The sequence below is a fragment of the Aptenodytes forsteri genome, unplaced genomic scaffold, assembly GCF_000699145.1.
Source record: "Aptenodytes forsteri isolate BGI_AS27 unplaced genomic scaffold, ASM69914v1 Scaffold208, whole genome shotgun sequence".
Classification (NCBI taxonomy): domain Eukaryota; kingdom Metazoa; phylum Chordata; class Aves; order Sphenisciformes; family Spheniscidae; genus Aptenodytes; species Aptenodytes forsteri.
In genome coordinates, this window is record NW_008794963.1 from 3,300,894 (window position 1) to 3,327,471 (window position 26,578).

Genomic DNA, 26,578 nt, shown 5'->3' on the forward strand with positions numbered 1-26,578 from the left:
TTTTCTAAAATTGTTGTGTTATTAAATCCACTAACGTGGGAATAAAAATTGCTGAATGCACTCAAATGATAAACATATGAACCAGATTTTTCATGCAGTTACTTCTGATAAAAAGGACTGGAGTGGATGCATTAGGAGAATCTTGTTCTTCATGCCCGTAATTCTTTGTGTGCAATCTTGTCAGAGGTTTATTTAAAGGCTAGAATAAGTTTCTTTTAACATTGAACCATTAAAATATTTAAGCAGGTACAGCCCTGATATAATCTTAACTAAACATGCCTTTCAAGCTTATTAATCCGGGACAGATAATCAGTTTTGTGTACTACTGTAATAACCATTGTGTTTAATTTTGAAAGTTAAAGGCACGAAAACTAATAAAATTAGAATAGGAGCCTCTGAGAACAGTGCCTGAAGGATAAATTAAATTCATTTCAACACAAACAGATATGAAAAGAAGTACAAATAGAACAGCAGTAATAATTTTAGTATGACACAAGGTTTCATTAAAAAATCCAACAACCTTTATTGCATTCAGTAGCAGGGTTGTGGAGGCTGAATGAATATAGGGTCTTCTTAATCCATATTTTGGAGGTGATTGAAGACTGATGTCCAGTAGCAGTCAGTGGTGCTTTCCAGCTGGTTAGCCAGTGCTATATAGATGTCAGAATTTCTGTGAGCATACATTCCTCTGTCATGTGTGAAATTGGAGGGTGCAGAGATAGTTCAGTAAGTAAGTTATTTCAACTTGCAGCCGTAGGAAGACAAGCTAGAGGGAGATGGCATTGCCAATGAAACACACAACCTTTCACATGAAGGTCAGGGATTCAAATCTAAGGTGAAGTGACAGGGAATATTAGTTAGCACTGACAGATTTTGAGTGGCCTAGGAACATAAATTTGATGTTAAGTCCAAATAGACAGAAACCCACATCACACAAACCTATCTGTATAACCTGGACCTAGCTGGCGTTTCTGGTGTTTTTCCTTCTGATTTCCTATCTGTAGCTGGACACAGGGGAAAAAAAATCTGCTGTGAACATTTTCAGAAGCTCAGAAAGTTTCCCCCTATGGAGGACATGAAGAAATTTGTGCCTGTGAAAATGTCAGAGATGATACCAACCTGCAGCTATTCCTGAGGTGCTTGATAGGGGGGAGATGGAGACCAATATGGAAAGCACTGCTCGGCTTGATTCCAGAGTGTGGCCATGAGGACAGCTCTCCCACTTTTAGGATGAGTGCTGTAATCACTCTGCATATCCCTTGCAATGAATACTCAAATGTTTCACACAAGCTGGACCGGTTCCAAACGAGATAACTTCCATTTTCTGGTATCCCTGCCTGTGGTAGTCACACCATGATTTTGGAAAGAGGCAGGACAAGGGACTTGTGTATCTCCTGCCTTTCTGTTACTGCAGTTGACTTGTTTTTCACCTTTCTCCAGGGTTTGTCCAGAGCTATGAGTTATCCATCTGCTGTCTGTTCTGTGTGAGGGAAACACTGGCTTGTGCCTGGCACGCGCACGTATTAAAAGATGGGAACAGGCAGTAGCCATATGGTGCTCAGATGAGTCATGCACTTGAACCGCTTTCCAGCGGTGGTATGCCAAACGTCTTGAAGTGTGTGTTGCCGCTGTTTTTTTACTGCTTTGCCAAAGCTGTACTTTGCACCAGGTTTTCCGAAGTCCCTTGCACTCCAAATGCATTCCAGAGCCCTCGTGTTACTGGTTCCAATAAACTGAATCTCTCCTGACTTTGAGCAGATATTCCACCCTGGAAATCATCCTGACAACAGTTGTCTCATCTGGTCTTTTACAGAAATTGAGTTTGATAAAGCAGCCTCCATCTTGGTGAAAACTTGTGTCAGACACACTTTGAGTTTTACAATGGTATATAAACAAAGAAATTAAGAATAGATAAACATGAAGGGTGAGCTATCACTTTGTATCAAAACTCTGGGTTTTTGAGGTACACTAATGGGAATTGAGTAGCGAAACCTGTCAGTGTTACTTACAAGTACTTAGCTGTGTCTCTGCGAGTACGACTCTTCTGTTTCTGTGGGGCTGTGCACAGGTACTAGAAATTGTGGACTGAGTTTTCATTTGTGAAACGAGATACAGCTCCAGTAATGTCAACATAGGACAGGGACTTTGAGTCTCCGCTTCTTAGTATTTTCCATGAATGCTGTTGTAAATATAGGAATAAATGTTAATCTTCACTATATCCCTACATAATAAACAGCTGTTTAGTCCCATTTTACTGATAAAGAGATCAATACAATATAATTAAGTAATTTGAATTTAGAAATGAGAAATTAATGCTTTTCTAAGTCCACATTTAAGCCTCAATAGAAATGCTGTTTTAATTATCAGAAACTAAAAGAAACCAAAGGGACTATAATTGGTGAAAGAAAAATTGTAATCTGAAAATGATGTTGAGACTTTGAAGACATGTCTCATACAATATGTAAAGCAATTCTTTTAGGGTCAGTGTAAGATGAAGACTTTTTTTCATGTTGCAAGCCAAATAATGTCCTGTTTCTGTGGGTTCTTGCATCAGTTCATAAAACTATTAGACAAAAATTGCAAATGATTCCATAAAATGGATTTCATATGAACTTTAATTTTTACCGTGATTTTGACTGCCCTAAGTAGAAAAGAGGTCTTTTATTTTGTGCCAGTAAAATACTATATTGAAGATTACAGTTATATTTTAGCTGTCTGGATCTTGAAGGACATACTTGGGTTTGGTAGAATTGATTTCCGAGTTGTGTTTGCTTTTTGGGTCTCTTTAATGAAATTTTCAGAGGCAAAAGAAATGTGGATTATTTATAGAGCCAGAAGAAAATGTGAATTCTTCATTCTGGAATCAGTGTCATAATTACAAAAAGAGACCTCTGGAGATCATGTAGTCCAACCCTGTGCTCAAAGACAGGTCAACTAGAGCAGGTTGCATAGCGCTTAGGTGTTGAATATCTCCAAGGATGGAGAACCCACAGCCTCTCTGGGTAGCAGTTCCAGTGTTCTACAACCCTTGTAATAAAAAAGTTTTTTTTCTAATTTTTAAAATGAATTTCTTCTACTTCAGTTTGTGCCTGTTGCCTCTTGTTCTGTCAGTGGGCACTACTGAGAAGGGTTTGGCTCCATCTTCTTTACATCCCCCATCAGGTATTTGTACACATTGATGAGATCCTCTGAGCATTCTCTTCTCCAGTCCCAGCTCTGTCAGACGCTTCAGTCTCTTCATCATCTCTGTGGCCCTTGGCTTTTTCAAGTATATTCATGTCTCTCTTGTTCTGGGGAGCCCAGAGCTAGACAGAGCACCCAGATGTGTCTCACCAGTCCTGAGTGGAGGGGAAGGATCACCTCCCTTGACCTGCTGGCAACACTCTGCCTGATGCAGCCTGGGGTGCTGTTGGCCTTGTTTATGGCACAGGCATATTGCTGGCTCGTGGTCAACTAGTTGTCCATGAGGACCCCAAGCTCCTTCTCTGCCAAGCTGCTTTCTAGCTCGTCAGCCCAGCCTGATCCTTGAAAATTAGCCAGCTCTCCTGGACCCTTTTTCTCTCCGGGACTATCTCTCAGAATTTTTACAAGCAGGTCCTTGAAAAGCCTCAACTCTACTTTCCTGGTGTCCAGGGCTGATATCCTGCCATTTGCCATGCTCCTTCTTCTCAGGATCCTGAACTCCACCATCTTATGTTCACTGCAGACCTTCACCTTCCCAACCAGTTCTTCCTTGTTTGTAAGTATCAGGTCCAGCAGAGCATCTCCCTCATGGGTTCCTCGATTACCTCTGTGAGGAAGTTGTCATCAGTGTACTCCAGAGACCTCCTGGATTGCTTGTGCCCTGCTGTGTTGTCCCTCCAGCAAGTATCGAGGTGATTAAACTGCCCCATTGAGGACCAGGGCTTGCAAACCTGGGGCTTCTTGTGTTTGTCTGAAGAAGGCCTCATCTACTTCTTCCTCTTCAAGGGCTATCTGTAGCAGACGCACCGCAGTGTCACCCATGTTGGTCTGCCTGCTAGTCCTGACCCACAAGGTCCCAGATGGCTCATCATCCGGCCCCAGGCAGAGCTCCAGGCAGTGCCACTGCTCTCTCACACAACGGGCAACTCCCCCTCATCACCCTCCCAGCCTGTCCTTCCTAAAGAGCTTGCACCCATCATTTGCAGCCCTCTGATCATACAGGCCATCCCTCCATGCCTCTGGGATCCCAAGGAGATGGCAGCCCTGCAGCTGCCCGCAGACCTCTGTTTCTCCTGCCTGTTCCCCGTGCCATGTGTGCTGGTGTTTCAGTCATCACTTTGTAGTAATTTCCTACCCCACCCCAGTGGGTTGCTGCACTTCTGGAAATGCATGAAGTTAGCACTGCGTTGAGAATTTTATTCTGCAGTTTAAGAGAGAAACAATGTATGTATGGGAAGGAGAAATTAAAATGTTATGTACACATTAAAAAATTAGTAAGTAACAATAAGAATCTTAAAAAAACCTGTGACAAAAAGATAATCTTAGCAAAATTCTGAAAAAACTAGTGCAGATGCCAGGAATGTAGGATAAGCCATAGAAATAAATGAAGGGTTACAGTAACCATATGAAAGACTAGTGGAGTGTTTTAGCATGCTTCACAATGAAATCCTTTATGTAGCAGAGGAAGAAATGGCAAGAACCTGGCCTACGCGTGGATTTGTGGAGTAAGAGGATAGCATCAGAAGAGCCTCCGGCATAGGCTGGGGTGGCAGGGGGCGTGATATGGCCGGGTGTCTCTGGCCTGTGAATCTGTGACCATGAAAATACTTAATGCTGGAGAGTGGGAAGGTCTTGTCATCACAGCAGAAAGGCGTAGAGCCACCTCCCGCTATAGACTAGCGAGGACAAGAGACATCACCAGTTCTGATAGATCATTGTGACTAGAAGTGGGATGATGAGACAGTTTTGGGAGAACTGATTACGTGATCAGCACTCGTTTTAGTATGTATAATGGTGAGGGACAACAGTGTGGTAAACGGCAGGAATTTCATTTCCATTGTGTCCAGCTGTTGGTGATGAATTAAGTAAAAGCTTCTGGACATATAAAATAACGAGGCTTATGAGCTGACAGCATTCAAAATCCAGTTTGGCTTTTGAATGAAGCAGAGAGGACTCAGTAGGGCACATTTTAAAAAAGCTTATGTTATAATAGGTATTAGGAAAAATATTTTCCTAAGAGCAAACATTGAAACAGTTTGTCCGGAGAGGTTGTGGCATCTCCGTCTCTAGAAATTTTCAAAACTTGACTGCACAAGACTCTGAGCGATGAGATCTAAGTTGACCCTACTGTGAGCGGGGTGTGGAAGTCGATGAGCACCCAGAGACCCTTCCAACCTCAAGTATTCTCTGATGCTCAGTGTCTGGCACTGGAACATAAATGTTATGTTTTGAATCCTCCTCTCTTGAATCTCTCTCTGATATTATTACAACCATCTAAGGGTTGTTTTGACTTGCTTCCATCAGCAATCTTCTTGGGGGATTTGTAAAATGAAATCCATTTTCTTGAGGACAGTTCAGAGGTGGCTACTCAGGATGGCTTTCAGGACATTTTGGGTCATCAGAATGCTCTAAGGCAGTGCTAGCACGGTATAGGGTCTGACTTAAGAGGTCCTCTAGTGTTCTGGAGAGGAAAAAGAGTTATGTAATTTTTTTGAGAAAAACCTACAATTTCTGTAGTTTTGGAAAGTGATGCTTGCCGGCAGTGCATAGTATCACAGTGTACAATTAGGACAGTTTTTGTAAATGCTTCAGTGAAAGAAGTAGCACTAGGCGTTAATGTTCATTTTAGCTGAGATTAATTTTAATATCTGATAAAAGAAATTTCCAAGATGAAACATTTGTGAATGTTGCTAGATCTGTAGTAATGTGGTAGATAGTTTTGGAAAGTGATGCTTGCCGGCAATGCATAGTATCACAGTGTACAATTAGGACAGTTTTTGTAAATGCTTCAGTGAAAGAAGTAGCACTAGGCGTTAATGTTCATTTTAGCTGAGATTAATTTTAATATCTGATAAAAGAAATTTCCAAGATGAAACATTTGTGAATGTTGCTAGATCTGTAGTAATGTGGTAGAAGTCACATAGAATGTGGTAGAAGTGCCATATATATTCCTAAAGTGAAAAATAAATAAATACAAAGACTCTCTAGATTATAAAATAATCCCTTTCTTCATACACAAATCATCTACTACATGTGTAAGGGAAGTCTTCCTTTGGTAAGTGTAGAAAAAGGATTGTTTCTGCTTATCAGGTCAGACACCGTTTCAGCTTTCATACAGGGGCATTTGCAGAGATTCTTTGCTGATCTTTGAACTAGAAAAATAGCAGCTACATCCTCATCTTTATGCAAGGGTAAGCGATATTTCGGTGATACCTGGTTTTGTTTAGATGTAGTTATTGTTACGATTTTTCCTCTTAAAATGTCTAGAAGGTGGGCTGAAATGTATAAATTAAAATATTTTTGAAATACAGTAATTTAAAGAGTGGTATTATTTCTGAAATGTTACCGCTCAGGAAATAGGAAATAAAAGATTCTAGGGAACTTAAATAGGGAAATGCTAAGTCTTGAAATCCAACATTTAATAAGAAAATGGTAGTAATTTCAATACTTGGTTATCTTTTGAATGCTTATATAGTTTCTATGTCCCGTTACCTTTACTACAATTCCCTTATCAGTAATAACTTATTTTCAGACTAATTTTCTCCTTCACTGTCCTATATACCATAAATAATATCAGCCCATGCTATTTAACTGCTCAGTGGTTTTCAGGTTCACTTCAGACAGGGAGGTTTGGTTGCAATACTTTCTGAGAACACTTTATTTTCACTTTTACAAAGTAGAGATTCAGCTTTAAAGAGTTTACTCTATATTGTGACACAGAGGCTCTTTGAAGGTTAATCAGCTTTTTAGCAATAATAGGGTTGGATTCTTCTGTGACTAAGTGAGTCACTTCTGTTTCATGTGCAGATCTATCATTTAATCAGAAGCCTGGAAGTTAAGACTACTACACTGCCTATTAAGTAGAAAAGACAGTTTTTGTTTTAATCATTTTTTTCTTTCTGAACTTCACTGTATCTTTAGGACTGTAAATTAGTTGAGACAGCTAGACTGATTATTTGAGAACCATTCCTAATATGCGTGAAATCTAATAAAAAGAGCTGTACAGTGAAGTCATATTATTTGGACACCAAAGCTAAAAACTAATTTGAAGAAATATTCTTATATATACAAAATAAAATCTTCTAAATGTGGTATTGTTCCTGCTTTACATTTAGGGCATGATTTAATCCAATATGCAGTTTAACTGGAGGCAGTTAGTGTTTTCTTAAAGGCAAGTGCAGAAACTCACAAATCTTTTTTCACATATTTGTAGCCCAAAACAAATATTTGGGAAATGGTCAGGGTAGACTTTCACAAAGACTTTTTACCAAGTAAGCATTTTTTACAACTGAATATCTCTGATACAGCTCTGTGCTTGAATTTAGCTGTTGAAGTTGATAGAATTACACACAATAGAGTAAACCAGTGTTAAACATAACTGGACAAAGTATTTTTTCTGGTAGTAATGAACGGCACATTTTTAAGTACAGGAGAGTTTATATTCTAATACATATATATATAGTATGTATATATCTAACCTTGCATGTAAGTCTAATTCTAATCCCGTGCCATACAGTGCTATATTGCTGATGGGCACGCAACTTTGTCAGTTTTGTCTTCCCCAAATGTTCAGATGCTGAGCTTGAAATAATGGTAGTATAGATACAAAACGCAGTGTCCCTGCAAAAACTATTTAAATGGTTATCTTTATTATGCAGTGCTTGAGAAGTTTCCGTCGAGTCTCTATCCTGCTGTTGGAAGAGCTGGGTTGGATTCCAGAAAGAAAGATGATGTGTGATGCATTTGCTGCAGTCTGTGTGCTGCTACAGCACATAGGATTACAAGTTCTGGTTGTTTAGATTTTGGAAGGCCTTTGATGGAAAAGCCAAATGACTGATTTACAGAATCTTACGGCATGATACAAATAAATAACTGTTGTAAATATTTTAAAACTTGAGGAATGTTGGTTTGTGTACAGGAATGTGGTTCTGCCAGGACACGAAGTATCAAGTAGGAAGAGTAGATAACTTCAATTTGTCATTTTGGGTGAAGGGAGAAAGGCTTGAGGTGGAGTAGGGAAGAGAATGGGTCAGGGCAAAAAAAGTAATTACACACCAAAATTTGATTCCATTAGATGACAGAACTTTTTCCTAAAAATGAGACAGAGAATACAGTCTGCAGACTAAGAATTACTTTAAAAGAGGGAGGTGACTGTGGACACTAGTGCCAGCTTTGCTATTTGGTTAAGCAGTAGAAAAGCATATTGCTTCGTGTTGCCATTTTCCAGCACATATTTGCAAGCACTACTGCAGATGATGCTAATACATCCTAAAACTGCCGTGCCAGACTTACTACTCTTAATTTACAAATCTGTGTATATGAAGACTTTGTTTAATCATAGTTTTGAAGGCAAGTTAAGCATGATGGGCTTAAATTTAGTCCTGCCAGCTGTTTTATTTGCCCAGTAGTTAGGTACAAGATATGCTGTCCTTCTCTTTTCCCTTGTTCTCATGCTGTTAACACAGTGAAATGAAGAAAATCTTTAGATCCTTATAAACTGAAGCCATCTGGCAGTTCATAGTTGTCATGCTATCCAAATGGGTAGATTACTCAAAATGTACTCCCTATGCTTGGGAGCACAGGCCTGAATTTGGTGCTGGGTTCCTCTGTCTGAGAAGCTGGGATTAAGAGTTTTTCAGTCATGGTTTAGTGTCAGAAATTTTGTTTGGGACTGGGGAAAATAGGAAATTGTGAGGTGAGAGAGTGTTTGTGTGAGTAAAAAGAGTAATGAGTATCTGGGGAAGGAGAGAATTTATAGGCAATTTTTTGATTGGATTGAATAGGGGATCCTAATTCTTACCTGACTTCCTTTTTCCTGTAATTTTGGTCCAAACACAAATCAACTGTATGTGGTGTTCATATGTGTAAGTTAAGTATTATACAAATATCCCATGCACTGGGAGGGGATTCATGCAGAAAAAATATCCAGTCAAATAACGTAAGACCTTATTGTGGTACCTAGAGCTTAAGATGGACCTATTTAGAAGCAAACTGGAGGAAAAAAACCCACAAAAATTTGAATAGAAATGCTTTTCATGAGTTTCCAGGTAATTGGGAACTGGGCTGGAACACCATAGACCTGTGTTGCCTGAGCAAACGACTAACTTGTGGCAGTATTTGGCTGAAAATGTGGATGAGCAGTTGAAAAGAACTTGAGTTACAGTCTAGAGCACTTCATTGTTTTAGCTTAAAGTTTTGGCATACAGACACTTGGAGTTTGAATGTGTCTTGGCTAAAGGTGCTTGATCTGGTTCTAATATCCTGCTTAGTTCTTGGTCATCCCATTCTCTGTGTATGTGATCCTTGTTTAAGTTTTCTGTCCTCTCCATGCAAATTAATGTGCTCCTTATCTTCCCTGTCTGCTGGAGGAAGATGTAAGGAAAAAAGCTTTTCAGAGGTTTGGATAATGAAAGTTATTACTAAGCTTTTCTAAGAGAATGTGTTGATAGCCAGATTCCATCGATGAAGGTCCTACTTTGTGGACCCTAACCTCCATCCATGAGGTCGTCTTCATCCATGAAGGGCAAAGATGAATGATGACTTCATTACTCTTCCATTACCATGTACCTCAGTGACATGAAATAATTTTGCATGCCGGTTTTCACAACTTGATACAAATGTTATTCTAGATTAAATTCTGTGATTGAAAATGTTGCTTACAGTTCTTTCCTAATGTTTATTATTTATGATCCCTAATGTTGCATAGAAAGAAGCATTTGCCTTGTACCTCTACAGGAGCAAGTGAGGTTGCGGAGACTAACTAAAAGTGGAATAGACTTTTCTTAAAATTCCCTCTAACCAAGCAGAAGGTAGTTCACCTACATTTTATGAAGTTACTGTGTGACAAAAGCAGTAGGCATGTGTGACTAGGTATGGAATGGGAGAATATTTTTTAGTGGCAAAAAACATCGTGCCTAGAAAAGGATAACTCCATGACATATGCAAATGTACGTGAACGGGTGGTTCCTCTTCCTAATTTTTTTGGTTCTAAAATATAAAATATATAAATATATATTTATATAAATATATAAAATATAATATGAAGTTCAAAATATTTCAATATGCTTGATTGAAATGCTGGGCATGACTTAAAGGCATCCAATAGAGGTCATAATGCTGGTGCAGAAGGAAATAGAATAACTCATCTTCTATTTGAAATGTTTCCTGCAGTTTCACTTCTGTTGTATTGTCTCAGGACTGTGTCTAGAGTAGCATTTCCTAGCTGTGTCACTGCAGGAAAGCCAAGTCTTAAGTTATCATGTTGCATGCAAGCTGTCTTACCCTAAATTTATTTTTGGTCAATTTGGCAAATGTGTATTGCTGTATTTGTACTGTCCTATACAGTTGCTTGTGGTTTCTCTATATATTTAAAACAAATACTTATTCTTACATATACTTACTTACATTGCTTTGCAATGCTTACACTCTGTTGGCATGTGCTGACATTTCTATAGGGATGTTTTGTGCAAATGTAAGTGATTAGTCTATGTGTAGATTTGGAGCCGAGAACCACATAACAGATTTGAAAGCAATGTGGAAAATGCTATAATCATACGTCCTTGATAGCTTTAACTGCCTTTGTTATTAGCCCACCTGTACAGAGAATTATAATACTATTATTTTATAATGTTATTTTAAATAATATAGTGGTTTAGAGTGAATTTCAGAAATATTTCCTTTCATTGCCCAGACACATTATATCTACTTAAAGACCAAGATAAACATAGTGTTTTTGTTATTTTATGACTGTGTCTTATTTTAAGAATGTCTATGGCTAGCTATCAGCAGGATCACTGAAACTTTCATTTTAGCAGCTGCTTATAAAAGCGTGATAGTTTAAAAAAACAACTGTTCTGAAAAAACTTTCACATAGAAGTACATTGGTTGTATTTATGTAATTGCTCTTGGCATCAGCTTAAGTAAATTTAAGTAAAAGCTCATCCATAAAATTATCTGACTTTCTCAATCCACTTGAACCTTGATCTGTTTTGGTGTAATATTCTGGAGTTGGTAAAGATGCTTTATGATTGGAGTCTGTAACCCCAAGTGGGATTACACCACCTTCTTCTGATTCAGAATTTCCTGCTGTTGCAATATGTGTTGTTCCACAGAAATGAGGAGTAATTCTCTCTCAGACGCTTATGTTGAGATTGCTGCCAGGGAACAGCATTAGTGAGGTATTCTTTCACTGCTAAAGACAAGGCGACGCTTCTATTGTAGACTTGGTTCTCTCTCAGTGAGTTTACAAACTTGTTCTAAATAATTCACTTCAGCTTGAAGCTCTGTTTCCCAGGAGAGTGGATTGTTATCTTCTTAAAACCAATTCTTGCTTTAAGAACAAACAAACCACATGGCGATTTTGAAGTTGTGGAATAGATGTCCTTTATACAGCAGACAGTTGTGCTTTCACTCAGAGCCTTTCCTGTTCTTTTTTTAAAATCATTATTATTTGCAAATTCCTTATTGAGTGGACAGTAATGAGGCTGCATCAGTTGGCTGCAAAGTGTGGTGGTGTTTGAGCTCTGTCCTCCATAGGCAGGTTGCAGTGGGGCTGCACGTGCACAAATGAACTTAAAGCAGAGTTCATTCATGCATTGCCCTCACCACCTGCAAGCATGTGTGTGTGTGCTTAGTCCTCCCTTACAAGAAAACAAAAAGAGGAAGGAGTACCACAGTGAGCGCTTCTGCTCTCATTTCAGAAAGGTTTCTACCTCCAAAGCTGGCATGGCTTTTCTTAGATTATCTGGTTTCAAGCTACGTTGCTATTGTAGCAGAGGGCTGCCGCAGATGAAGTACTTCTACTGCAGGGCAGCATCCCTGGAAAGCGTGCTGTTTGCAGTCTTTCATGCCGGGCCTGGGAGGATCATGCCATTGCATTGCAGGAGTACCTCCTGAGTAAACCTGAGGCTTTTACAGAGGGGCCTGCTGTCCAAATTTAAGCGCTTTTGAAGGAGGGGACGTTGTGGAATAAAGGCTGCAGCACGTCTCTCTACTACCAAGAAAATCAGTCTGTGCTGGAAAGCAATCACATGTTGAGTTAAGGCTAGATAAGCAGAAAAGAGAGTTGAAACATCTGAGAAGGAAAGAGTAAGCTGCTCTTCAGGTTTTGATCACAAGCTTTTCCAGCTTCTAAGGCATGACACTTCTGTTTTTTATATTACACACATTTATAAATATTTCATAGTGTATTTTCTAAATTTAAAGGGTTTTGGTTCATTCTGGTTGGATGTATGGCAATATAATGGATATGACTAGTAATTTATCATGGCCCTTGTTTAATACAAAGGGGCCTTTTAGTTGTGTTACCTGAGTTTGTATTTGGTTGGATGAAAAAACACGGTTGTTTGATGAGCACTTGATGCTTTTTGTCTTACCATGATCTGTTTGTCCATTATTTTTAATAACCAGTGAAAATGTACTAAGATTTCTCTCATGTGAAGGGGAAAACAGAGATCTTCGTGCTTGAGCCCCAAGTTAGTTCCTTGCAATGTTCACTGCACGCTTGACAGCATAGGCTCTCACCCTCCAGGGGTGATAATAGGAAAAAACTCATTACGTTCTCATTTTCAGTGCTAGAGTATTTGTCCTGCGATGAATGAAAGCTGAGATGATATGCCAGGAGATCCTCATCCCTTAGGGGGAAGAAGGTGGCAGGAGGAATGAGTATTTTTTACCTTTTTCTAGATCCCACAACTCTGAGACCTGTTTGACATCAGCCGACTAGAGAGTGGGAAGCATCCCTTCATGTATGGCCAGTTCTGGGCAGGACACAGGCGGATGCTCCAGGGTCTCCTTCAGTTTTTCCTCAGTGCTGAGCTGTCATAGGTTGGACGCTTCCACCCTATCCCAAGGGCACTCTTTACTGGTACCAGTTCTTCAGAGATTCCTGGGGCACTACAGTGGCTCCCTGCTCTTGCTTTTGTTCTATTGCATCATTTACCACATTGCCTTCTCAGCTCAGAGTTCTTGTCCCTCCTTGACCTCTCCATTGCAATCGTAGGTCCATCAGCCCTTCAGCTTCAGGTCCAGCTAGGAAACTGTCTCACTTCTGGTATTGGTCTGATGCTGCTGGTCGACATTTGAAGAGTTCAGATCTGAAAGTGGGTGTTTCTGGAGATACGTATACTACTATACTCTACCGTAGCCACAAAACTTTCTTTGCAGAAAACCCATCTGGAAGTTGCTACCATGTCGTTTTTAATTTAAAATATCCTTATGACTAATGGAACTATAAAATACCTTGTCATTGTTGTAGCACATAGGGGATCCAGTAATAAATTAGAGGTCCTCTGTGACAAGTACCATAGATATATAATAAAACAACAACCTCTGTCTGGGAGCACTTCAGTCTAAGTTCATATTTCTTCCTTATGCACCAAAAAATAGGGTTAATCAAATTTCATGCCTAAGGGCTTAAACAGCTGGAATATGAAATAAATTTTCACCATTCTGCAATGTAGTAGTCCTGTATCTCTGGAAAGTATGCACTTTGTTAACGTACAAGACAAAACCTTTCATTTAAACATTTCTCACAGCATATCTAGTTTGATTTGGGCAGTGGTTTGAAGCAGTAGGATGCATTTGGTCATCTCAGATTTATATTCAGTGACTAGAGAACAATGTTTTAGTTTTATTTGAAATGTTTCCTTCCTCCCATTCTAAACTAAAAAGCCAAATTTATGACAAAATCATTAAAATGCTTAAATGCTGAACTGACTTTTCTGATTCAGTGTTTTCATGTAGATATGTTTTCTCATAATTGCTTTTCCAGATTGTATTGGTCAGTGGACATCTGGACAGCTGGGACGTCGGGCAGGGAGCTATGGATGATGGTGGTGGAGCATTTATATCATGGGAAGCATTATCACTCATTAAGGATCTGGGTAAATATTTAATTTTAAAATATTTTTAATACATTACATTTCCAGGACATTTTGTATGTTGTCTAAACTGGATTTTCTATTTTATCCATTCCTCTGAACACAAATATTCATGTTTAGTATAAATATTTTGCAAGTTTGTCTGTTAAACTCCTTCTTTCGTCACAGGGGTCATCCAAAAGCAACACATCAGTCAATGATCTAGAAAGTGCTTTGAGGCTGCACGGTCACTGTCATCATAGAATTAAAGTTCAGTGTAAGATAAAATATCTAGGTACCTTAGAAGGAAGTCACTCCTTTTCATTTTGTCTTAATGAGTTCCTCCCTATTAATGAAGATGAAGCTTCATGAAGTCACAGATAGCCTTCTGATATTGTTGTCTGTCTTTTAAGCAAACATTGTCATTCAACACGTTCCTAAATCTTTCACTGTCCTGCATGTTGCTTTTACAATAGCTACTCAGTTAATTTAATTCCCAACCCCTTACCTCGCTCTTGATAACTTCTCAAGACAATTTCGTCTAAGTCTCTCTCAGGAGCATGTAACTACAACTGGATCCAGGCAATGATCCTGCCTCTGGTCTTTTCCCTTTCATCTGCATGTAAAGATAGCAAAAATTATTCTAAACTTCACAGAAGTTCATATTTCCAATGTATGTATTTCGTTGATTTTGTTTCTTCCTTGAATGTTCTTCCTAAATAAATTTATATCCTGCCTGGATTTGTTCCACCAAATATTGATAGATATATCTATACCATCAAACTGGTGCGTTTTCAGCTTTGCACTTGAGGGCTGATATCCTGATTATGCTGCTTTTATGTTGCTGTGTGCTTGGGCTCTGCTTTGGACTGTGACAGCTAATTTCTTTGGCAAAGGTAATCCAGGTCAGAGGAAGCACACACTTGTGTCTCATCACTACAAGGATACACGTCTGTCAAATTTGGCATAGCCATGATGACCTGTCAAATGTTGTGGGCTTACATGTCTCATCAAGCAACATTTGACACTGAGGCTTTGCACACTGTAGTATCCTGCTACAATAGGTTTGTGGGATGCAGAGCAATGTTCTGTTTCCAGGGATCACTTCTTCGAATCATTCTTGGGAATCAGCAGGGTGACAAGGTGACTGGGTTCTGGAATTTGGTCTGTAGATCAGCTGGACTCTTCTGAAGTTGATACTCTAGCACATAGGCTGTCAACCCTGGACTTGCTGGTCTCCCTCCTCCAGAATTTCTGCTCAGCAGAAGTATGAGTTGAACTCCTGAACCCTGGGACCTGGACAGGCTGGATCGATGGGCCAAGGCCAGCTGTATGAGATTCAACAAGGCCAAGTGCCGGGTCCTGCACTTCAGCCACAACAACCCCATGCAGCGCTACAGGCTTGGGGAAGAGTGGCTGGAAAGCTGCCCAGCAGAAAAGGACCTGGGGGTGTTGGTCGACAGCCGGCTGAACATGAGCCGGCAGTGTGCCCAGGCGGCCAAGAAGGCCAATGGCATCCTGGCCTGTATCAGAAATAGTGTGGCCAGCAGGAGTAGGGAAGTGATCGTGCCCCTGTACTCGGCCCTGGTGAGGCCGCACCTCGAATACTGTGTTCAGTTTTGGGCCCCTCACTACAAGAAGGACGTCGAGGTGCTGGAGCGTGTCCAGAGAAGGGCAACGAGGCTGGTGAGGGGTCTGGAGAACAAGTCTTCTGAGGAGCGGCTGAGGGACCTGGGCTTGTTTAGCCTGGAGAGGAGGAGGCTGAGGGGAGACCTCATCGCTCTCTGCAACTACCTGAAAGGAGGTTGTAGCGAGGTGGGTGTCGGTCTCTTCTCCCAAGTAACTAGCGATAGGACGAGAGGAAATGGCCTCAGGTTGCGCCAGGGGAGGTTTAGATTGGACGTGAGGAAAAATGTCTTTACTGAAAGAGTGGTTAACCATTGGAACAGGCTGCCCAGGGAAGTGGTGGAGTCCCCATCCCTGGCAGTATTTAAAAGACGTGTAGATGTGGCGCTTAGGGACATGGTTTAGTGGACAAGGTGGTGTTGGGTCGATGGTTGGACTCGATGATCTTAGAGGTCTTTTCCAACCTTAATGATTCTATGATTCTATGATTCTATGAACTAAACCCCCATGCCGTCAATGCTAAATGTAGATAAAGAAGTAGAGAAAGAGGAAAAGGCAGCTTCTAGCCTGGATATGTCTGTTCCAGTAGTGCTATGGATAAAATACCAGTGTGGGCTTGCTCAGCCTACTGCGTCCTGGTTTGCATGGCCCCCCTGTTTGGGATCTGAAAGGCCAATTTCTTCTACTCATGGGCTTCATCTGACTTGTGGGTAGAAGAGGGCTGCAGACAGCGTGTTATTGTAGAAGGGCATGGTCTACATATTCCTACGTAGGGTGTGTTTGGTGGGAGAGATGGTCCACAAGGTAAGATGAGATAGGGCTGGTGTATGTGCAAGAGGAAGCTATGGTTGCACAGTCATCTGTCTGTGTTCTCCAGACATCCAGCCTCTCAAAGTTTGGTCTGGTGTCCTGCTGTTCCCAGTCTGCCATGGCCTAGTCTGATTTCTGGTCTCCAGACTGCAAATTCCAGTCTTACTGCTTGATCTGTAGGTTTTTGCTGGTTTTACTTCCACATGGGCTTTTGTCACTATACCACTCAAAACTAGGTCAAAACAGACTTCTTAGATTGTCAAGCTGATATCCAAGCTGATATTTTTCCTCATTATTCCCTTTTTCCAAAACTGTAACCTGTGGTCAGGAGGAATGCACCACGTATTCATTAAAAACTAAAATCAGCTGCTGCTCCTGTTCTTAGCTCTGGCAGAGTTTAAATAATAAACTAGCTTTCCCTGCTTCCTATCAGAAGGATTTGTGCACTTGAACAATCTCAGTGTTCCTTGAAGAGCTCTTTGTAGACAAGCTCTGTTATGTGATTAGCCACTCTCATACTGCAGTGGTGAACATCAGACATCCCTGTGAATTCCTATTCCTTTATTTTGCATTATTTGAACCTCTTATCTCTCATTTTCCCAGCCTTGGAATGATTGGAATATTAGTCTGTGACTGAAAACAAAGTACACCTGTTTTAATTTTTGGTCTTTTAAAAGTAAACTAAAGAGGATTCTTCTACAGAAGAATCCAGGCCTACTCCTTCTTTTAGTGTTTTCTAATCTTTATTATTCTTGGAAAATTGTCTATGCTCCCTCCACCTTCAGGAAAAAAAAATAAATTATGCTTCTGTGTTTGCTGACTCTGTTCCATTCAGAATAAACTGTTTTGTGTCTCTTAAGGGCAAATTGCTGGTGGCATTGTATAATTCTTATTCACTGGGTTTCCCTTCATGCATGACTGAAATGCATCACTCTATGCTTGTTCAAATATTTGATTTCCTCTGGTAGTAGCCTGTGTGTTTGCTGTACAACCTGTGGTGAAATGCTGTTTTCTCAGCTGGGGAATGCCGGAGCCTTTGCTGATGCCCTCTGTTCTGGCCAGCTGTTGCATTCAGCTCTCTTGTTATACCAGTGTTCTGCAGGAACGTAAGGCTGGGAGAGGACTTCTGGGTCATCTCACCTAACCTGTAGATAACCATGGGGGACAGGGCCTTTCACAAACTGTCTTCCATAGCAGATTGCTTAATGCAGATTTTATATTTTATGATGCACATAAAATCTGATAAAAAGGACAGCAAAATAACAGATGTGCAGCTTGTGTGAGAAACGAATTAATGAGTTTTATTTAAAATCAATTCCATAGATTGTGTTTTGAGTGAGCATTGTATTTTTAACTGTGGAGACTTGGTTTAATATCCTTTTGGACCCTGATAAATTTAGTCTCAGACTAATCCACCAAATACATTTGACATGGGGATCATCTGGCTTGTCTGTATGCACGTGTAGAATTTTTTTACTGTGTACTGGGGAGTCTTAAAGCCATGGTGCATTGTGTAGCCGTAAAAACTGTGTCTGTGTTTACCGGAGTATAACTGATCTTACAGCTATGGTGATACGATCTTAAAGCTGAAGCGAGCATTCTGAAATATGAATTCTAGAATATGAAGTTTGTATTGTGCAGTGAGAAATACTGCCGCTACTTCTGCCATGGTCCATTGGCTCCATGAAAGCAAGATACTACTACGCTATTTAAGCAGTTTTTTTCAGTGATGAACTAATAGCCCTTCATCATGATATCACTGTGACCCTCGGATGTGGCTGGTAGACACAAGTTATGCCTGTTAATTAGGATTTTGATAATTCTATGTAGTACTTGAAGAATGATTATAGTTTAAATACCATTCCGTACTTTCAACACAACCTCCTCCCCAAACCATTTAATAGCTATTGGCTTAGGACCAAATACATGAAATTCATTGAAAAATTATTAAAATTATAGTTTAAGATGATTATATTTTATTTTAAGCAGTGCAGTTTGTTTTCTTGCCTCAAGTAAAATTTTTTAACAGTTTTTGCTTTTATTTCTAAGTAAATCAGCCGCTTAACATGTTAGCCTTTATATTTCCTGAATCATCAGTGCTAGCTTTTATTTTTTTTAATTGAGCTGGCAGTTTCTATACCATATTGTTATTTATTTTCTTTCTGGTGTTTTTGTAGATTTTCAGACACTGTAATAGTTACGTGTTTCCTACAAGGACACGTGACAGTAGCACAATCTAAAGTAGCTTTACACAGTCTTCAAAACTTCAAACATTTGGTAGGATTTTTTTTTTTCCATTTCACTTTTTGACTTCACATTAATGTTGTTTCTTTTTGAGAGAAAGGGAACTACATGAAGGCCAGACTGAACTGAAATAATTTTGTATTATATTACCAGAGAGCAGAATAAAAAGATTTAATTCATGTAAAATCCCATGTATACATTTCAAAAGAGTAGTGCCTTAAAGACATAGGGCCAGATTGTGAACTACTGTAGTTTTTGAATACTGTTTAGAGCTATAATGATTCAGTTAGACCTGGGAAGTAGAAGAGCTAAACAGTGGAAAGTTTCAAGTTTGTCTGAATACTTTGCTTCTAATAGCTGTCATGTCTCTCTGCCCATCTTCCACACCGGGCTGACGGGAGGGGGGCACCTGCTGGAGGTGCTGTTCCTTCTCCTCCTTCTCCAGGGAGGAAGCACAGGCAGCAAATTCAGAGCAAACGCCGACTTTTAGATAGTTACATTTCATCAAGGTGAATCTTGGTCCAGGTGGCTTTTCCACAGCCACCCTGTGCAGAAAACTGAACCCTGTCTCTTCTCTTCTCTGTGGCTGCAGCTTCACTCTCGGAACATCCCTTTCAGCAACGTACAGTTAAATGTCAGCACCAGCTTGTGCACCTGTTGGTACCAGCACTGGTCGTAGATGTCTCCTGACCAGAGTAAACAGACGTGTTTTCCTTAGTGCACCCATATCAAGTTCTCCGTATCAACTATACTCTCACGGCTGCTTGCTTTGCCGGTAGCTAATCTCAGAAAAATTCACCAACTAGTGGCCGTATTGACTAATGTTATCCGAAGGGGTCTTTTCTCCTGGTTAACGCTGAAGTTTAATGAAGCCCAAAGGAAAGAAAAACAGTATTTTTTTTTCCTGGAACTCTTGAAGCTTATATACGCCACTGATCGGCAAGATCTGTGGCGAGCTGCTTCATGGCTTATGTGCTTAAAAACCGAAGAACTGGAAGTGTTTCCACAGAAGTTGTTTATGTGAAGAAAGATTAAAGTTTCAGCCGGTTATTGCTCTTTATTCCTTTTTCTGGGAATAAAGACATCTTTAGAGGTGCTGAGGCAGTTCGTGAGCTGGTCTGAACTGGTAAACTCCCTTTCCTTCAGTGGAGCCGGGGCTGTTGCGATTAGCTGAGGATTTCTGATGCTTAAGAAATTACCCTTCATAACTGCAGGCGGGGTGTCCGAGGCAGTAAGCTTGTGCAATGTGCAGTTTGCCTGCAGCTGTGTCTGGCAGCTGCCGCCCTCCCCAGCCCTCTGCGGTTTTTAACCTTTTGATCAATTTTAACTAAATTTGATAGAGGCATAGGAATATTTAGAATATGAAGTTCTGGTATGTTCTTTGCAAATGAGTGATTGAGGAGAGATGGGCGAGTGCATGTATGTCCCAACTGAGGGAGAGGCTGGAAGAAACTCCGCTTTTATCCTTTCTCTGTCATGACGAATGCCTGGTTAATCAGCACATGTGTAGCTTTGGTGTAAGCACCAGAGCCTCTTTCTTTTTAATCTGTCTGCAAACTCTGTGTGATAGGTAGCAAATATTGCTACGGCAGTAGTGAGTGTTGTTTGGGGTAATTTAGAGATGATGGGGAGGCCCTGGGGGTGTTTTAGGGAGGAAAGGCTGAGGGGTTCCCATCTTTAAGCTGAGGGAATCCATGGGGTGTTGATTGAGCTGTGATGTGGTGTGAGCGCATTTGGAAGCCGTAGGAGAGACAGCACTCAAGCAAACGGGGGTTTTCTAGTTTTGCAGAACAACAGCTGTGTTGCTAATTACAGTCTAGAAACCTCAAACCCAACTTGTTTTCAGGTTGCGTTTATAATTCTCTAATTTTACATTTGTCAGTTTGTGTGCAAAAAAGGTGTCTCTGGAGATGGCCAATGCCATTTCCCTCAGCATTTTCACGTTAGTCTCTGGTTAATGCTCTGGTGTCATTTGAATCACAGTTTCTCTTATCCCTGTGTCACATGAGGTTTACAAAAGAAGCTGCCTTTCCAGGTGAGATAAAAGACTAGTTAAGCGGCTACTCATAAAAAATCACCATAAAATTACCCCAATTTTGTTTTGGTGCCGTATTTTGCCTTTAGTTGGCTATATAGGTATGTTGCCTGTGGGACTCGATCCTGCTCTGGATGTTGGTTGCCAGTTTCTGTGAAGGAGGTATTTGTGTTCCTCTCCCACCATTTCAAGCCTCCTGCTGCCGCCGTGCCGGTCTTGCTCAGGACTAATACTTGTGTACGATGTAGTTGAGCAAGAAGCAGGTAGTATGTATTTGATGATTTCAGAGCTTTAGCCGGTGCTGCCTCATTGCTCCTAATCCAGCTGTGTTCCTGCATCACTTGACCGAGGGTCATTTCCCAACCGAGGCCACAGGCGCTCTGCCCTGCTCTCACCCCGGGGAGCACCCTGCCAAAGCCACCTTGTGCTCCAGCGCTAGAAACGTGGGACTTTTATCCTTAAAGGGGGCTTGAGAGAACTCAGTAACGACAATAACAGAGAAAGGTCTTTAGAAGGTGGTCGTATGGCAGTGTCAGCTTTCCAAGTATAATATTTTATGCCTCCTAACTGCAGTAGAGAGCCCGCTAGAGTTAGAGATGCAGTTGATTTTGATGGATGAATTTCACTGCTTTCTTCTGAAAAACTTCAGACATGATAACTGTTGTGTCTCTTTTTAATTAAAACAGCTGGAGCCAATTTTTTTTTTTTCCTGTTGAGAAGCTGGGGTCTGCTGCTTGACACTACAGTCTAGTTTATTTTCAGAGTCTCATCTCTGCTAGCACAGGAGGAATCAAATAGTCAGCAGGTCCCTTGTTCACATCCGAGGTTTCTTTCAGCAACTTTTACCCACAAGCTCTCTCTCCTTTTTCAGAAATGTGTTTTCTACCTTTCCCTGGCTGTGTTTGGGTCTCGTTTGCTCCATCGCTAGTCAACTCTTGGTGCCCTGCCAAGCCCAGAGGTGCACACGTGTCCACCAGCTACTGCCCAGTCTGTGTGTTTACAAGGTGCACCTTCGGAAGAAGCCCAGTGGCTGTGTTGTGAATTTGCCAAATCACAAACATCCTCTTTCCCTTCAGTTGCTTAAACTGCAGCAGTGTAAGGCGTTGCCAGTTACTGCTATCTGAACTCCTGCCTGTGTTGAAGTAGTCGGTACAGACTTCAGGAAAGGCTGCACTCCGAAGATCACTATAGCGATGGATTGTGATACAGCGTAAACATTTCCCTGCTTTTGCTGTTGTCTCGTGCACTGAGCTCATGTTCAGTCATGTCTGCATGCCACATGAGACCAGGAAGTCTCTTGCTCAGACTGTGCTTCTAAGTGCTTCTGGGAATCCTGGTTCTTCCATGTAGAAAAATATTTGCTATGGGGAGCTGCCAGAGCCAGCGAATATCAGGCATCAAGTAGATGAACAGGGTACATTTTCCTCTTCCTCACCCAGGGCAGGATGCCTGATGCCATTGCTGCTAGAGCAGCCTGATGAAGGAAGGATGATTGTTGACAAAGTCTAATCCCAGCCATCACACCTTTTACATGGCTTTCCTACATTCCTAGACGATGATCTATATGCACACGAGAAAGGGAGAAATGTATGGTGATAGGTGCTGTGCATACGTCCCCCTCTTTGCCAGCGTTATGGGGAAATGGAGTTTCATGAGTCAACTCTCCTATAGATGTAGACCTGGATCTGGTACAACCAAATCTCTGTTTCATAGGATAAAGGCACAGAAAACTACAGAAATGTTTTAAAACAATGCACGTAAGAATTTTAAGGTACTACCTGAATTACATTTTATGTAACTCATAAGGAGTTGATTAGACAGTTTTTTCGCCTTAAAAGTTATTTAAAATTGAAATTGTAAGTCTCATCTGAATTATACCCATGACTGATGTGACTGGAAAACTGTAAGACAGAGTTTTATGCAGTTCACTGTAGTCTTTGTATGAAGTTACATTTCTCGAGTCCAAATTCACTGGTTAATATATAAGGACTAAAGATATGTTTTATTAAAAAAATGATCACTGGAGTAATTCCTTTTCTGCTAGTTTAATTGAAGTCATATATTTGCAATTTTAACCTACTTGCCAAAAGTTTTGTTAAATGTTTTTCCAAATTTCCTATAGCTGTGGTGGTATAGTTGTTTGCTATCTAGGAGATATGTTGTGAAACATGATTAAAGGACTGCTTTTACTGTAGGGTTTCTTTTTTTTTTTAATTAAATATGCCTGACATTAACTCCTTGTTCTCACATTCTTTCCACTTCCCCAACGTTGCATATTTTATTCTGATCTTCACCTTTTGCAAATCTATTAAATCTACTTGGTATGAAATATCTGCATATGCTGTTACACTACAACTGCATTTATTTCTTCATTTCAACATTTAGTTGAATGCATATTCGGCAAATACTTAAATCTTCAATTTCCATGCTGGGTTGGCATAGCAGAGGGGTGACTGCAGACGTACAAAGTTGTTCATCTGGCGGTAAATTTAGGCATACAGCCCTCCATAACAATGTTGCTCTATGTCCTGTGGACTTCTGCTTCTCTGCAAGCTTTAATTTACCCAGGAAATTCAAGATAAATTGTGTGCTTTGTTTATCTATAAAAATATTAAAAACCTGGTGACAGAGGTTATTGTGATTTTTTTTCAAGTCTGTAACGTGGCTGACATGGTTAAATCGTGAAATCTTTCCCAGATTAAGTCAGGGGCATCTTGTCCTTACCATCAGGTTTTTAAGGTATGTATTTTCAATATGGGGAGACAAGTGTGGCTGGTGCATTTTCTGACTCTTCAGCTCTGAGGACAGTCTAAGAGATTTGGGGTTTTTCTGATGCAAAGAGCAGGGCAGCAGAGGCAGAAGGCAGAGGCACCAATCAGTAAGGTCAAACCATGGCTGATGCTTATAATCCCAGAGAGTGAGGGAGCGGGGCCCTGCGTTGCCTTTTCTGCCTCACAATTTGATGAGATGCCCAAATACCCTTAAGGAAGGAGGTTTTCCTAAAGAGGAATAAGGTGCGTTTTAAAGGTGGACAGTGTCCTCTTCCTTTTGCGGGACTTGGAGAACTTGGCAACAGGATCAGAGTTTTTTTTGTAGCCATGACTTGTATTGACTTCATGACACTACGCTAACCGGTTCTTTGTTTAAAACCCCACGTGCAGAAGAGCACATTTGTCAGTGCTTCTCATCTGAGCTGTCCCTGAGCTGTGCTGCCGGGTGGCAAGGAGGTGGCCCCCAAAGAAATCATTGCTCTGGCAGCATTGCTGCCTGGCTTGATTGCAGCCCATCACACCAGGCTCTGGGCTGCGCCTCCCTCTCCCCAAATCTCCCCAGTCAAAAGGCTTAATCCATGTTATTTTTAGTTACTAGACTTGCAAATTATTCACAGCTTTCCCCTCCGCTCTTGTATATCCAGCTCTTTCCTTGACATTTCCTCTCGGATATTCCATCGCTTTCTTAAAATAAATCTACCTAAAACTTCTCATGTTTCCCACCTCCACTCTTCTGTAAATCTGCCCTTCCTATTCTGTCGTAAACTCATCAGCCTCCCTAAAAACAGAAAAATAAAATTGCTTGGATTAATCCCAGCGTCTCGCTGCACTGCCATCAACGCCGCTGGCCTGCCACTGGATCTCTGCAAGCCCCAGTCCTTCCCTAGCCCGGCTCACCTCAGGAGCCTTGCTGTCTCCCTGCACCCTCTTTGTGGGGGCCTGTCCAAAAAGCTGCTCCCGCTCTGCGGCTGTGGCAGAGTCATGTCCTCTTACTCCGCATAACGTGGCTCTGAGCATGCTGCCAGCCTCAGGCGAGATTAAGCTGCGGTGCCCAGCTTGGCTTCTGCCTCCGCTTTCATTTCCCGCTCTCTAGTCCCTGACCTGCCCGTTTTCTGTCTTTTTCCTGTAGCGCCACGTCTCTTCTCCAGGAGACCTCATTTCTCTTTACTCCAGACCTTCAAGACTCAGAGGTTTAGTCGCTTCCCAGCGCTATCCTGTGCGAGCACCTTGTCCTCAGTGCTGCAAACAGAACCCGTATCAACAGAGAAAAATCAAGCAGATTGCATTGCATTAGACTATTTTCAGAAGAAAACAAAGGCAATTTCCCAAGCAAAAAGCTGTTTCCCGTGTCTAATTTGAGCTTCACTAGAGAATTAGAAATACATCATAGTCAGGGTTTAAGTAATACTAAAAGATACTTTAAAAGGTGTGCTTTGCTTTACTTTTTGAAGCTTGTAACTTTAATAGTGTCAGATTTTCTCTGTTAAACCATTATTTTTCACTCAAATAAAAAACATTTCTTTCTAAATAAACATCTAACTAGACAGACACTTTTCTGCACAAATAGTGATATTAGTTGTCTGAATCATAGAGGATTGTATTTCTAACAGAATGAAAGGCAAAATCCTGCTGGTTTAGAATGGAGATGACTTCTTTGCCTTCAGAGGAAAAAGTCTGGACATCCTCGATTAATTGCATTACTGTCATCCTATAAATTGCAGTTTATTCCTATAGGTGTGTATTCTTTGAAATTAGCCAGAGAAACAGGATGCTAAGGGGAGGAGCTTTTTCTCTAAAACAGAGCTTGTCTATGCCACAGAATACAGAAATGAAGTAGTATTCTCTAAAATACTTGGGAATATTGAAATCTTCCTGTCTTCTATTTCAAAAGCTATCAGAACCCTGTCAGAAAAGCAATATAACTGGGTAGCAAATGTTAGGAATTTAGGCGTACTCACTTTATTGGGACCTTAGTTTATTGGGACCTCTAGCAGAGGCCAAAACTGCAGAGTAAGTGTGGGCTCTTACTCAGGAAATACTATGGAAAAGACAACTGCAACATCAAAACCGTACAGTCTATTACAAAGAAAGAAAAAGGGCTTAAAAAGTTACTGTGGCTTGGTGAAAGTGACCTTATTTGACAGCTCACTTGAGGTCTAGACCAGAATAAGGGATATTGCAACTAAAAATATCACTGATGTAAAAAAAAAGGCAGTGTAATGAGAATGCAATGAGCTAAAATATATAACTTGTCGTGAAGCCCAGCAGTTTAATTAAATCGGGAAATAAAGCATTTGCTGAGATTCTGGAAATTTCAGAATATCTCCTGCTTCCCAGTCTGTTAATGAGTGAAACAGTCTCCATTTCAGCAGATAGAATCTAAAAGAAAATTAAAAAACCCCTCTGAATATTTGGCCAGATTAAAAAAAAATAACAGCGCATTGCTAGTTTGGAGGGGATTTTAATGATGCATGAAGAGACTGCTAGTGCGTTGTATGCAAAACAGAGCAATTAAGAATGACTATTGATACAGCTAATTTGACCCTAAAATATGCACCAGAAATTACTTTTTTTTTTTTTTTTTCATGCAACTAAAAATATCACTGATGTAAAAAAAAAGGCAGTGTAATGAGAATGCAATGAGCTAAAATATATAACTTGTCGTGAAGCCCAGCAGTTTAATTAAATCGGGAAATAAAGCATTTGCTGAGATTCTGGAAATTTCAGAATATCTCCTGCTTCCCAGTCTGTTAATGAGTGAAACAGTCTCCATTTCAGCAGATAGAATCTAGAAGAAAATTAAAAAACCCCTCTGAATATTTGGCCAGATTAAAAAAAAATAACAGCGCATTGCTAGTTTGGAGGGGATTTTAATGATGCATGAAGAGACTGCTAGTGCGTTGTATGCAAAACAGAGCAATTAAGAATGACTATTGATACAGCTAATTTTGACCCTAAATATGCACCAGAAATTGCTTTTTTTTTTTTTGCAGAAGGCTGCTAGTAAAGGCACAAGAGACTTGGGAAATTTCCATGAAAACTGCGCCAAA

The 26,578-nt window shown here is 40.6% G+C and overlaps 1 protein-coding gene across 1 annotated transcript in view; it reads left to right on the forward strand.

The window, feature by feature from the left end:
• CPQ (carboxypeptidase Q) overlaps nucleotides 1–26,578 on the forward strand; it is a 165,295-nt gene that overhangs the window by 89,198 nt on the left and 49,519 nt on the right. Inside the window, exon 7 of the mRNA XM_009275482.2 lies at nucleotides 13,955–14,066. Within this exon, the coding sequence (XP_009273757.1) occupies nucleotides 13,955–14,066 (112 nt within the window). The remainder of the gene's footprint in view (nucleotides 1–13,954; nucleotides 14,067–26,578) is intronic.